This window comes from Daucus carota, chromosome 3 (assembly GCF_001625215.2).
Source record: "Daucus carota subsp. sativus chromosome 3, DH1 v3.0, whole genome shotgun sequence".
Taxonomy (NCBI): Eukaryota; Viridiplantae; Streptophyta; class Magnoliopsida; order Apiales; family Apiaceae; genus Daucus; species Daucus carota.
In genome coordinates this window covers 55,870,135-55,884,629 of record NC_030383.2, presented here as the reverse complement: position 1 = coordinate 55,884,629, position 14,495 = coordinate 55,870,135, and the positions used below count along the sequence as shown (strand labels likewise).

The 14,495-nt window shown below is 35.3% G+C and overlaps 2 protein-coding genes and 1 pseudogene across 4 annotated transcripts; 2 read left to right on the top strand and 1 right to left on the bottom strand.

Moving 5' to 3' along the window:
* The first annotated feature begins 420 nt into the window (after positions 1 to 420).
* Positions 421 to 4,848, top strand: LOC108210758 (uncharacterized). 3 transcript variants are annotated; one of them, XM_017382157.2, is made up of 6 exons: positions 421 to 644; positions 749 to 920; positions 1,778 to 2,266; positions 3,027 to 3,167; positions 3,392 to 3,903; positions 4,129 to 4,848. In XM_017382157.2, the coding sequence occupies exons 2-6, from the start codon at positions 761 to 763 to the stop codon at positions 4,741 to 4,743; spliced, it is 1,917 nt and encodes a 638-aa protein (XP_017237646.1). In that variant the 5' UTR covers positions 421 to 644; positions 749 to 760; the 3' UTR covers positions 4,744 to 4,848. The 3 variants fall into 3 exon arrangements, with proteins under 3 accessions (XP_017237646.1, XP_017237647.1, XP_017237648.1); XM_017382158.2 differs by having other exon boundaries at positions 448 to 644; positions 752 to 920; XM_017382159.2 differs by lacking the exon at positions 421 to 644 and having other exon boundaries at positions 749 to 874.
* Positions 4,849 to 5,523: 675 nt separating this feature from the next.
* On the top strand, positions 5,524 to 10,158 carry LOC108214556 (putative late blight resistance protein homolog R1A-10). Its single transcript, XM_017386619.2, has 2 exons — positions 5,524 to 8,334; positions 10,047 to 10,158. Exon 1 carries the CDS (start codon positions 5,597 to 5,599, stop codon positions 8,312 to 8,314), a length of 2,718 nt encoding a protein of 905 aa, XP_017242108.1. The 5' UTR covers positions 5,524 to 5,596; the 3' UTR covers positions 8,315 to 8,334; positions 10,047 to 10,158.
* On the bottom strand, positions 9,730 to 14,417 carry LOC108214558 (serine/threonine-protein kinase SRK2A-like; annotated as a pseudogene).
* Between the last annotated feature and the right edge of the window lie 78 nt (positions 14,418 to 14,495).

The window sequence follows — 14,495 nt, the reverse complement described above, 5'->3', positions numbered from 1 at the left end:
TGTCGAGCAGTTGAAAAGAAACGTATACAATTAAATGGGATAGTGGGAGTATCATTTAAATATTTCATATGAATATAAAAATTATATCTTTCCTTTTGATATTATTATTTTTTATTGGTCTATGTATAAAAATATGTATTAATAAATTAACAAATAACGCCTAACTAGTCTATTTTTTTTATCCCTCATCATTGCACATATTTCATGTACAAACCAAATATGACCATATTTCTTTGAACGCAGAAAATATTTATTTTAATTTTACCCATAATCCAAGATTAATAAAAAAAATATAATTCAAAAAACGATCTTAGAAAATAAGTAGGAGACTGTGTTTTTCTTTTAAAAAAAATTGAAATATGTAAATAAAGTCAAAAAGAATAAATTATTATAAGTGGATGGTGGGAGTATCACTTTTCCAAAAGAAAAGAAGAAAAAACAGAACCCAACTAAGTTTTGTTCCGCCTTGAGAGTAACCTGTCTTGCTCTTGTAGTTTAACAGTTACATTATTTAGTTGACTTGCAAAAACTAAAGTCATGGAAGTCTCTGCTACATGTCCAACTAAGTAGATTCATCTACTTAACATAATCAAAGCACATGGGCTTGAGTTGAAGAAACTTGTCCGAAGCAATTTCAAGTTAAGGTAAGTTCTCCAACTGTTGAATACTCAAATCTTGATTCTTAACTTCAGTTCATTACATGTTGTGTCAATCATTGACTAATGTTTATGTTTATGTAATGAACTAGGAGGAGCTAGAAATGACAGGAGCAAGTAGTTCAAACTCAGCTGCTGATCAGATGGAGCTACAGCCTTATCATTCTATTAATATTAATAGTGTACCTCATCCTCCTCACCCTGTCTCTACTTCTCAGGTGCGGCCTGCTAGTCCTAGTTTGCCTTCTGCTGAGTATCTTTCTGGTTAGCCCTTTTTCATTTTGATTCTCATTTTATTTATCCATGACTATGTTGTTTGTGTTAGATGCTTGTGGTTTCTCGATTGCTGCAGTTGGGCATTTTTAGATTAAGTGCATTTGCCTAATTAAGACTCGATATCTAAGGAGGGAGTGTGGAAGTTATTGGTTTTGCAGTAATTAGGCGTTGGCTTTATGCAATGTTGCAAACAGGCATAGTTTCCTCCTAGAACTCGAGACAGATAGAATGACTTTGTTATATTTACATTTTTTTTTTGTTAAAGCCTATGATGATAAGTGAAAATATCTTGTGAAGTAAATTTTAATTTCTCATTTAATAGGTTATATTACAGCATGTACTACGAGTTCTGGGAGAGAGTCGGCCATTTAACATAATGTGTTTGAAATAAGGCCTGATAGTCAACCCGAATTCACAACTACGGTGTGATGTATAAGCTATGTTACCTGTTCTTGTGCACCTAAAGAACACGCCTGAAATGAAGCTGCTAGTGGGGAAATTGCCATCTGAGCGTGTAATTCCAGCATGAACAATGACGTTGAAAGTGTTTTGCCTGCATTAGAGTTAGGTTTTTGTGTCTCTTATTGCAACCTGTGGATAATTACAAGCCAGCCAATAAATCAATATTAATATTAAGAAATAAAAGGTATGACTGAGGTTGATTGGTTTTATTTGATTTAAAGGTAAGTGTCAAGGCATCAAATTGATGTTTGTGTTTATCACTTGTTTTCCTAATTGAATATATATAAAAAATAGTCAACAAAGAATAGGGTACTTTAATCATAGCTTCTTTGTAAACAAATTATGGATTGAGTACTAAACTTTTACGCTTGAACTCCAAACAGAGGAACAAAGAGAAAATTACCTGGATATCTGTTTGCCGCTTTATGAAGCTGCACTCAAAGGTGACTGGCAAGCTGCTCAAGGAATCATAGGAAAATGTCGAAAGGTGATAAATATGAGCATTACAAAAAATTCTGAGACTGCTCTTCACATCGCATCGTCAACAAAACACACTCACTTTGTGGAAGAGCTGGTGCAATTGATGGAACCTGAGGACTTGGAACTTCAAAACAAAAACTCGAACACAGCTCTCTGTTTAGCAGCAGCAGCTGGAACAGTTAAGATTGCTGATATTATGGTTCGGAAGAGACCTAACCTTCTTAAGATACGTGGAAACAATAAAATGTCACCACTCCTGATGGCTGCTTTATTTGGACACAAAGACATGGTGTCATATCTTTATAATAAGACGAAAAACATGACAGATGATGATTGGATTAATACGGATAGAATTATGCTACTGCATGCCTGCATCAGCGCAAATCTATATGGTAAACTTTCTCTTGGAACTAATTTAATAGGAAAAAAATTCAAGTCATCATGTCCATCTTATAAGCTTTCTATGCCATTCTGAATATAATTAAAAGCCATATGATCTTTTCCATTTCTCTTCTTATATTAGTAGACAAGTTAAACGAGCAGAAGAATGCATACATACATGATTGCAAAATATAGCTTCTTATGTGATGCCAGCGCCTTCAGAAAGCCATTTTTTTCTTGCCTGTTAAGTTGTGTTATTGCTAAAATTGTTGGTCAACATTCTAATATGGCGCACAACAGAACCCTTGTCTTTCTCATTATGTGAATATTAGAAATTTGTACTTTCTCCAATTGGTTCTTCCAAGATAAATCTGCATAGGATTAATGGGTTCTGCAAGTACATTTAAGTATAATATGGTAACTGCTACTTTAGATTCAGGGTGCTACAATTCCCCAGAGGCTATATATAGTAACAGATGAATACATGTTCCAGTACTTTTTTCAGTAATTGAAGACGTTGTACTTGACATTAAGGAATGTTCAAATATCTTGATGCATCACTTAGGATTTTAGGGATCCGTGAAATTATTATGTTGCTTCAAACTGGATATGGTTAAGGGCTTGATCCTACTACCACTCATTTGCTAAATCATAACTTCAGCCTAAGAATATTCACTGACGTCTTGTACTGTATTGCTAGATCTTTATGATTGGTTTATTTTGCGCAGTAGCTTCAATTATGTTGTTATAACAGTTCATCGAATTTTGTAGATGTTTCATTGAAATTATTGCACCATCACAAGAAAGAACTAGCTCTGGCAACTGACAAAAATGCACTCCATGTTTTGGCTAAAAATCCGTCAGTATTTGATGGAACAAGGCAGCCCATTTTTTGGAGACTACTTAATACAAGTAAGTTATCCGTGGTGAATCCATGATCGTTTGGCCTGATGAAGCATGTAATATATATATTTTATTTTTATTACTAAATAGTATCTTAAAATAGAAACAAAATTTAAAGATTCAGGAGGCAAAATACTTATCTAAACTTGAAGAAGCTTAACCTAGTCTATGTCGTAGATGGTATATGCAAAATTTATAAATTGTATTTGATATTGTTTACATTTTTTTTACAGTTCTTCCTGGACCAAGAAGAGGGCCTGGTGAGGAAAAGTGTCAAGCAATTGAAATAGTCCAGATAATTTGGAGAGAGATTGTTAAATTGAAGGATGAAGAAATATGGAACATAATTAGAGGACCTCCAGAGGTGATAAAAGTCAGAGAAGGCAACCACCCTGGTGCGAAGTATGTTGAGAGAATCACTGGATATCAATCTCGACTTCTATTTGTTGCTGCTGCATTGGGAAATACTAAATTTTTGATCGAGCTTCTGCGATTGTGTCCTGAGCTAATATGGAAGATAGATGACAATGATCGAACAATTTTCCATGTTGCAGTATTGCATCGTCAGGAGAGTGTCTACAATCTTCTATATGAGATAGGATCAATTAAGGACCTCGTAACTTCTTTTAAGGACACTAATGACAACAATATACTACACTTAGCCGCCATGAAGCCAGAACAAAGTCGTCTTCATATCGTGTCAGGAGTAGCTCTTCAAATGCAAAGAGAAATACTGTGGTTCAAGGTGAATATTCCTTCATCAAAAATAAATTAATAAAATACATTTACTCCAAAGATTCTATGTAAGTTTAGTTATTCATTATATTGTTTCCTGGTCTTGATCTACATTATCAAAGTTAACTTTCTATTACAATTGATTCACTCAAATCTTAAGTTAGATCACCCTTCACACACCCCAAAGTATACTATGCCTCTATATATTAATTTATTCTTATCGTAATCTAATCAGGAAGTAGAAACTATGGTGCATCCTTCTCTAAGAGAAAAAAAGAATAGACAAGGGAAAACTCCCCATGAATTATTTACTCATCAGCATTCAGACCTGATGGAGAAAGGGGAAAGCTGGATGAAGGAAACAGCATCTCAATGCATGGTTGTTGCTGCCCTTATAGCTACGATTATGTTTGCAGCAGCCTTTACTTTACCAGGTGGTAACAATCAGGATAGCGGGCATCCAATATTTAAACATAAAGGGGCATTCATCGTGTTTGTAATAACAGACGCCATTTCATTGTTCAGCTCTGCAGCTTCAATACTCATGTTCCTGGCCATTCTTACAGCACGTTATGCAGAAAGAGATTTTTTGGTGTCGTTGCCAATAAAATTGATGATTGGGCTCTTCACACTTTTCATCTCAATTACTACAATGATGATCGCTTTCAGTGCGAGCTTCTTCCTGGTGTATACAAAAGGCATGAAATGGGTACCTTATCTAATCACTGGTTTAGCTGGAGGACCAGTTCTTTTATTTGCCAGACTTCAATATCGTCTATTTTTCGATGTGGTCCGTACAACATTGAGTTCTAGATTTCTTTTCAAGCCTAAAAAACACATGCTTTACTGACGAACTCCATATTGTATATTTGTTGGTTTTCTTGTATATGTTGTGCCTATTACTCAAAATGTACTTTGGTCCTTCTTCATATATTGAAATGTATGAGTTCATATATTTTAGATTGAACACTGAACCGTTAGTTCTATTTTTTTTGAAATTATTACAGTTTGTAACCCTTAACTTTGGCTCATTGGCATATGAGTACCCATATTTTGAAAGGTGACAGTTTACACTCCAAAATTCATAATGCGTCCTAGTTTGTAGTCCTTTCGTTAAAATTAAACATGAGGTGTTAGTTAAGGGACATTTTCGTACTTGCATAATACAATTTTTGACTTTCATAAAAATAGATTATCTAATAATTTGATTGTATATCTAAATTTTTTTTTTAACTTTAAAACTAATACTCCCAACTATCATTACTTGAAAGAAATTAAATATAAGAATTTCAATACAATTAAAATACCTAAAATGTCTTTTTCTCGAATATTAATTTCTTAAATTATAAAAAGAGTTAATCTTTTATTTAATTTCTTTTAATTAATGATAGTTGGGAGTATTATTATTAAAGTAAAATAAAAAATTAGACATCAATCGAATTAATAGATAATTTTTTTGATACAAAGCAAAAATTATATTATACAAGTAAAAAAATGCCACTAAATTAATACTTCATATTCAACATTAATGAAAATTTTTAAGAAAATAAACATGAATTGTTTTAAAAATTTAGGATGCTAACTATCACATTTCACATTTCAAAGTATGCATGCTCTCCTCAACCACATATACACCTAACATTCACCTTTGACCCACCTGTGAAGTTGAATATCCTTAAAAAGTCTCTCTCCGCCGTTGTGTGATGGGAAATCTTGTGGCACGGTGGTGTGCGCAGCCGAATGTCCAGTTTCCAAGAGCTCCCTTTCCTCATCTCCCTAGTTCCCCTGCTTTAAATGATTGTCTATCTTCCCAAGTCAAATCAAGAATAGATCTTCTGTTTGCTTCTTGGATAAAACAAGTTGACGAGCTGCTTGAATATCCTTATTGGTCTCCTGCCCAAGAACGTCAACTTAAATTCTATTCCGAAAAGCTAAGGTCCTCCTTGCAAGTATTTCCAAGCTTTACAATCACAGGTCAACCTAATTCTATATATTTATCTTCCTTATTTGTAAAAGCAAAGGAATATATGAACCTTACTGCTATTACTAGGCTAATTAAGCTTATGGGGAAGGAACCGGATATAATAGATATTAAAATTAAGTTTAATAATAAGATGGGTCTGAAAATTGTTGGAGACGAACTAGTGGCTCGACTGTCTGGGATTTATGAAGCCTGCATGCACATTTTTGACAAGCCAAAAGATTCGAATGTCGTGTGCCCAGATTTCGCTTCTCATTTCATTTTTGACGAGAAGAAATGTCAAGAACAAGATGAGGAAGTTTTTGTTGGATTCCAAGAGGAGGCTAGTGATCTACTCAAAAGACTTGCGAGTATCACGAAGAAGCAGCTTCAAGTGATCTCAATTGTCGGGATGGCTGGACTAGGTAAGACGACTTTAGCTAGAAGACTTTATAATGATCCCTATTTAGTCTCGTACTTTCATGTTCGTGTATGGGTCTGTTGTTCTCAGGATTATCAACAGAGGGATTTATTGCTTGGCATTTTAAGGTCTGTTGTTGAGATTACTGATCAAATTTGTAGGATGAATGATAACATGTTAGCCCATGAATTGTATCGTGCTTTAATGGATCGGAGATATCTGATTGTAATTGATGATATCTGGAGTAGCGAGGCATGGGATGACTTGAAAAGATGTTTTCCAAATGATAACAATGGGAGTAAAATTATGTTGACCACCCGACTTGAAGAAGTGGCTTTACATGCACAATCTGATGGGAATCCACTTCATTTGCGTTTCCTGACGGAAGAGGAAAGTTTTACTTTGCTCAGAAGGAAAGCTTTCATCACTGAAGATCTCTTTAACTATTTGACTTTAATTGGAAAGAGAATTACTAAAAAATGTCGGGGTTTGCCTCTTGCGGTTGTTGTAATTGCTGGACTACTCAAATCCAATTTGAAGATAGAATGGTGGGCAGAGGTGGAGGAAAGAGTAAGTTCATACATTTTAACTGATGAAAATCGGTACATGGATACACTAGCATTGAGTTATGACCACCTGCCGCAATACTTAAGACCTTGTTTTCTCTACTTTGGAGCATTCCCAGAAGATTATGACATTCCAGTTAGTAAGTTGGTTTGTTTGTGGATTGCAGAAGGATTCATATGTCACAATAGCACAGAGAAGAGATTGGAGGATGTCGCGGCGGATTATTTGACAGATCTTGCAAGTAGGAGTCTAGTTGTATGTGAGAAAGGGTCTATGGGTGCAATCAAAACATGTCGTATTCATGACCTCTTGCGTGACTTGAGCTTAAGAAAGGCCGAGGAGGAGAATTTCTTACCAAATATTTACCACAATAAACATTCTTATAGGTGTCCTCATTCCTTAACGAGTCCTTCTAAGAAATTCCAACTTTTGCTCAACACGAATGTCCATACTACGGGATCAAACTGTTCTTGCTATTCTTCTGAAGTGTCCGAATTATTTTTTAAGGATGTTTCAATTATGTGGGATACCTCTAAACTGATCAGGGCTTTGAATATATCATCCATAGAATTATTCATGTTTCCAAGTGAACTATTGCAACTTGTACACTTGAGGTACTTGGAAATTCGTTTTAGATCTGGCAACCCTCCAGAACATATATCCAACCTGGCAGAACTCCAAACACTTATCATGTCATCAAGGATGAATATGGTTGTTCCAGAAAACATGTGGAAGATGATAAAGTTAAGGCATCTTTGTATCAAGTCAGGTGAAAATCTTGTGAATTTCTCTAATGTTGATGAAGGACAATATTTATTGGAAAATTTGCAGACATTGTCACTAGTGAGCCCTACTAGGCAATGTCAACATATCCTAGCTAGAACTCGTAATTTGCAGAAACTAGGTCTTTGTGGACCTTTCACAACAAAGATTGGGGACATAAAATTTCCTGATCTAGGCCTTCTAGTGCACCTTAAAACATTGAAGTTGTTAAATACAACTACTTTGTGCAAAGCCGGAAGATTAAGCGACTCAATTATATTCCCCCAAAGTCTTAAAAGTCTTTCTATTTCAAATACTTATTTGGATTGGAAGGAAGCTTGGGTGTTCGAAATGATACCTAACCTTGAAGTTCTCAAGTTGAAATTGCATGCCTTTGCTGGTAAAGTCTGGGAAACAAGTCCAGAAGCCTTCCCTCGGCTCAAATTTTTGAAACTTGATACAATGGATTTTGTGATCTGGACAGCTTCTCGTAATCATTTTCCAGTGCTTCAGCGCTTACAGGTGTACCGATGCCCATATCTGCTTGAACTTCCGGATGACTTTGGTAATATATGCACACTTGAGTGGATTGGGTTGAGTGGATGTAGTGATGCTGCAACAGAGTCTGCAAGGGATATTCAGAAAGAGCAAGAGAGCCAGGGTAATAATTGGCTAAAGATCCTTGTCAATGCTGGACTAAAGCCTAACTAAAACCAAGCACAAAAGGGCAGGTCAGGTTACTTCATACTTGCTGAGTTATTTTTAGTGTAAATGACAGGGTGGTGACCGTATTTTTCACTAAATTTCAAAAAGTGGTCGAATTATCAAAATCACAAATTAGTGGCCAGAATTTACTTTCGTCTTCTAAAAGAATGGCTCATGTTGATTTGTAACATGAGAATTCGGCATTATTCTGAAAAATGAAAATAAAATATGGCCACCATTTTATAAAAAAATAATGAAAAATTAACAAACGCCAATATTTTAAAACGCAAAAGTTAAAACTGGCCACCAATTTATAATCGAATTTTCTATGGTGTGCCCAAGGGCACACAATAGTCACTAACATCCATGACAATACTAGCTTTTGATTGGTAGATGGATAATAAATGTAAAGGGCCCCCCTGCATTCACATCAATTCCACCAATCAAAACAAGCCATTTGCATGAAAGTTGGTGCTTATTGTGTGCCCTTGGGCACACATAAATTTGAAAGTTTAGTCACATTTTTTAAATTCGGTGTAAAATACGGCCACCGCCTTTTAATTTACTCTTATTTTAACAATGAAAGTCTAAATTGTTTTAACCATATGCTCTTGACATGCACCAATGTACTCTTTGTGTATTATAGCAATTACTAGGGGTGCGCAAAATCGAACCTAACTGTACAATTTCAGTTCGGTTTGGTTTCATTTTTCCAAAAACTTCATATATTGTTAAGCAAATTGATAGAGACATGAGTGTAATAATCATGCATGTTATTTTGATGATTGTTGTATAGCAATGTTATTCTGGAGATACTGAACTTTAGTTTCCTGTTTCCTGTTTTCTGATATCCGTGCTTATAAGAATTTGATTACATACCTCAACTGTTATTCCTCAGATTCTCATGCTTGGTTTCCAAACTGAAAGTCCTGGTAAAAATTTTGGTTTTTTCCAACTGAAACCGAACCAAAATAATTCGGTTATTCAGTTCGGTTTCGCAAAAAAACACAATTCAGTTTTCGGTTTTTTCGGTTCGGTTTTGAACCGAACCGGCCGAATGCGAAATTACTGTGGTCTAGTTTCTTTTTCAAGTTTGTAACAACATAGAGGTGTTTGCAGAATTGACTTCCACTCCTAAAACCTCATATGTGAGAGGTAGAAATTTGAATTTTTTTCTTGAATACATAAACAGTCTAGATTTATTCATAACCTCCGAATACATGGTTGATTATCTCACAGCCAAGTCCACAATCCGGAGCTAATGAGCATGTATAAGCTTACATAGCAACACTACATCTTTAGTTTAAATATAATTATTGAATTTCCTATGAACTTTATATATATGAACTCTTTTCTCGAATCCCTAATACGTAATCTGTATACCATCCGAAATAGAGAGAGAAAAAGAAGGCCAGAGGATCTGTTAGTGAAGAAGCAAAAAACTAGAAATAATTACGATTAGATAATTATTTATCTGTGATTTACAGTTGCTTACACATTAATATAGGATAAATGAACAAGAACTTCAAATAAAAGGCCTAATTGGAGAGGAAATTTGAACTTGCATAGATGAGCTGAACCTTGAGCTACCTTGAGTTCACGCATCAGATATAGATATATCAATATTCCCAAACCGTGCCAAATAACTGGTATCTAGAACTTCAGAATTTACAGAACTTTTTGCCTTTAGCATGCAGATTAGAACCTGATGGATCAATATGATAATGCATTTTGTTAGGAATTATAGACTTTTCTGGCGGATGCACATCGGACATTGACAGATCTGAACTTGCAACTTGTGTCAAGCTCTTGATATCTAATAGTTTGGAGTGAAAACCTAGTGATTGCAGTTGATACGCTGATGGTTCTGATTGATATGATGCATTTGACTTCATGGACTTTTCAGACGAAAGCACATCAGAAATAGATGGATCAAAGAGCTTTGGATTTGTACGATATACTGATGGATGTGATTGATAGGGATGTAATACGTTAGGGTCTAAAGACCTCTCAGCGGAGCGCACACTATACATTGATGAATCTTTAGGCTCAGCATTTGTATGGTTTCCTGCAAAGTTTATGGACCTTTCGGCTGAACGGACATACATAGATGAATCTAATAGCTTTGGATTTGTCGCCTTTTTTGTGTAACTTACTGACTGAGAAATTGGTGGATCCGGATGATAGGAATGCAATTGATCTGTAAGTATAGACCTTTCTGGCAAACGAATACCAGACATTGATTGATCAAAACTTGTCGCAGGAAGTGGGAATGGATCTGTATGATCGTCATGAAGCTGGTTTAACATTGGTGTTGCATATCCAAAGCCTTTAATTGAACTGGAAACTGAAGAAGAATAAATCATCAACGGCTTCCTGGCTTCTTCCACAATTTTCTTGATGCTCTCGATACTCTGGAGAGGATATGTGGAGTCACTTTTCCTGTAGTGTATGGCTTGACCTGTAGCCGATAGATCCTGCGGCAAGTTCTTCAGAAACCATGGGTGATTCTGTATTTCTCGTATTGTTTTTCTCTGCAGAAATAACAGACTTCTACAGTAAAAATTTAACAGGACGGCTGAAATGTTACATAAGATATACTTCTACAGGAAAAGTAAGAAGATTCTTTTGCAAGGCAGATCATCAAAAATAATGATTTATCTATTAATTGTATGCCGTTATCTGTCCAACTTCCATAATTCTAACTTCTACGGACAAGGCCCAAAGTCAGTATCTGAAGAGTGAATCACTTCCTGGCTTCCGAATGCGAAATAATCGAAATAATCCGACAGGCTCCCAGAATGTCACGACTTGTTGGTGCACTTGGTAGTTGTACTTATGCTTAAAAACTGAAAATCGCTAATGCTAAAGATAAAACAAATCTATACTAGTTTCTTTTAATATCCTTACTAACATAAATTACATAACTGCAGAATACAACGTACCCTGCGTGCATTAGCAACAAACATGCGGGAAATAAGATCCCTACATTCTTCGGATATGTGAACATAGGAAGGGATCTTGTATTGGGCACCCAGTATACGCTGGAGAAGGATGAAAAATTCACTTTTAAGACAGTAAAATATGATATTATGCATTGATGATACTTAAAGAACTTAAAGGAATATTTACCTGCATAGTTTTCTGATGATTTTGGGGCTCCTTTTGGTCTTCAAATGGGTATGCACCAACTAGCATGACATACGATGTCACTCCACATGACCAAACATCTGCCAACTGTGAATAGATAGCTTAAAAGTAAGATTATAATCTCCCCATGTTCATTACAAGAAATTATAAAACACAATATATTCAACCCCTTTTTTTACCAGAAAAGATGTCCAGAACAACGTTTTTGCAGTAGGGGATGCAAGGTTTACTTACAAAACATTCTCGTCCAACAGTACACAACTTTGCTCAACTTGAACATCATATACAGCATTCGTAAAAATTGATTATATCAGCACAATGTAGACAGAGGCCTATAAAGTTCTTGTTCAGTGACCAACTATCCAAAACCTCAAGGTGTTGGGAGAACTGGTCACTTAACATGACATCAGACCTCAGGCTCTGGAGGTTTTGGGAGAACTGGTCAATTAACATGTTATCAGAGTTCAGGCTATTGAGGTTTTGGGAGAACTGATCACTTAACAGTTCTACTGAGAACCTTAGATTTACTGGTGTCAAAATTAAAATAAATAAATTAATTTCACTAGTGTTGTTAGCTTAATTTTTGTACCCTGGAGAGGTAAAGGAAAACTAATATGGCAACAAAAGACTGATATTGAGAAAATTATAATTATTGTCTGGATTTCTAAAAAAAGTGAGGGAAGCTTTGATTTCTGGTTTCATGCTCAATGTCTCTAAAATGTTGCAAACTCTGGAGATTGAAATACTAAAAACACAATACAATTCGAACTATTGTTTGGTCAGTAAGCTCAAATATTAGAAGTATACTCTGAAGTCATAGACCTGTTATCCTTTTGTATGATATATCCGATTCTTATAAAACATTTAAAGCATAATGTTCCGATGGATGTAGTCTGACGTTTACCTTGCCATCATATTCTCTACCAGAAAGAACCTCTGGAGCAATGTACCGAAGTGTACCAGCAATTGATTTAGGTCTTGAATGGAGCAGATTTGACTACATTAAGATATATTGAAGTAATATAAGTGTGTAAAGCTTTAAAGGATGGGTTCTACTGTAATCTTTTTACAAAAATATTCACCGTTGAGAAGCCAAAATCACATATTTTCAGTCTTCCTGCAGGGCTTCCGTCCAACAGAATATTAGCCAGCTTCAAGTCCCCATGGGATACTTGCTGCCAATGATAACAGGTAATCAACATGATCTATTACATATAGAAGACGTTTCCTCTACAAATAAGTCTTGCAAACTAATGATACTTTAGAAATGGCATAAGGATTCAAGGTTGTCAGTCCCATTGCTCAAACTGGAGCAGAACTTACCTTTTCTAAGCTCTGAATCTTGTAATATGAATACATACAGGTCTTGTTACTAAACACAAGGGTCTTATCACACATATCCATATCTCAACAATCTTGTAAAAAAATACACATGCATAAGTGGATGAGCATGCGGATTATAGAGGCAGTTCATGTAAGTTTTTCTTTACCATTGCATGACAGTAGCTTACTCCTGATATTAGCTGCTGAAAGAAGTATCAAGCCTGAAAGTTTTATACAAAAGAGTGGCTGATTAAATGTTCCATATTCAGGCAGCAGCCTAAATGTTGAAATCTAAGAGCATCTCCGATGGCGTTGGCTATAATCGTTGGCTAAATTGGACCTATAAGTCATTATGTAAAATTTGATGAACCTGTAAGACATTGTGCTTCGACGATATTAGCTATATTGGTTGGCTATAATTCAAAAATAGTATGTTATTAATATTTTAGAGTGTTATAAATAGAATATATCAGTTCATTTACAATATTATAATAAATGATGTGTAATCTTACTATAAATTTCTTACAGTCATGTAGAGGTTCGACAAACATAGTCATCTGTAGGAGGTTGGCTATATTTATATACAAGGGGTTGTGATGGTTGGAGTGTATTATTTTCTAGATACTGACTATATTTTTTATTTTTGGTTTTTTTAGCTAAAGGCTTTTCTTGGAGTTGCTCTAAACACATTAAAAACATGGGCACACCATAGAAAATTCGTTAAAAATACCTCATCTTCACTAAATCTGCCTGCGCGTGAAATGCGTTCAAGGAGCTCTCCTCCAGAAGCATATTCCATCACAATCATAAGGTGGGTGGGTGTAAGTAGCACCTGTTAATTAAAAACCATGGGACAACTCATAACTTATTGCCATGGAACCATGGGAAAATGATGAAAGAAACTTGCCTCTTTGAATCTTATTATATTTGGATGCCTGACTGACCTATGATTATTGATCTCTTTTGCAACATTCTCATTAACCTGAGTGCAAAGAACAAATTATTGATTTCAATCTAGTGCGAACTAAATAAAAGTATTACCAATCATATATCAGTAAAGATTAAAAATACTAAGAATCAAAATTAACTGAATGTGAATAAAGGCCAACCTGGGGTCCTTTTTCAATACATTTCACGGCAACCAGTTCCTTAGTTTCCTTGTTCTTCATAAGCTTCGTCAAACCAAAACTCCCAGACCCAATATCCCTCACAAACTCATACTTGTCCATTCTCTCCACAATTTATTAAACAAAAATCTGTTAAGAGACTGAATTAAAGTACCGTTGTTTCCTAATAAAAAACAAAACACAAATTTAAAAGGCCTTGGTTTGAACAAGGACCAGAGAACCAAAGCTTTTGGTTCTCAAAGTTGTATACTCCTCTTAGCTGCACGTAAATCTACTTTGCCATAAAAGTACAAGAAGACATGTAACGAAAGTCCTTTGATATATAAAAATGCTGCAAAATATTATATTGACCAGAAAAAAAACATAATCATACCAGTAAGGTCTTTAAAAATGATGCCTCAGAAGATGGTGAGCACAGTCCGCTCAGCTGATAGGAATTATTGCACCGGAGAGCACGAATCAGGTGCTTAATATTATTCCTCAGGATAAGATATACTCTGTCTTTCCATATAGTTGGGTTGGTCCATCACAAAGAGAAAGAATGTTGAAAATGAAAATGACATATTTAGCTTTTATTCCCTAAATTT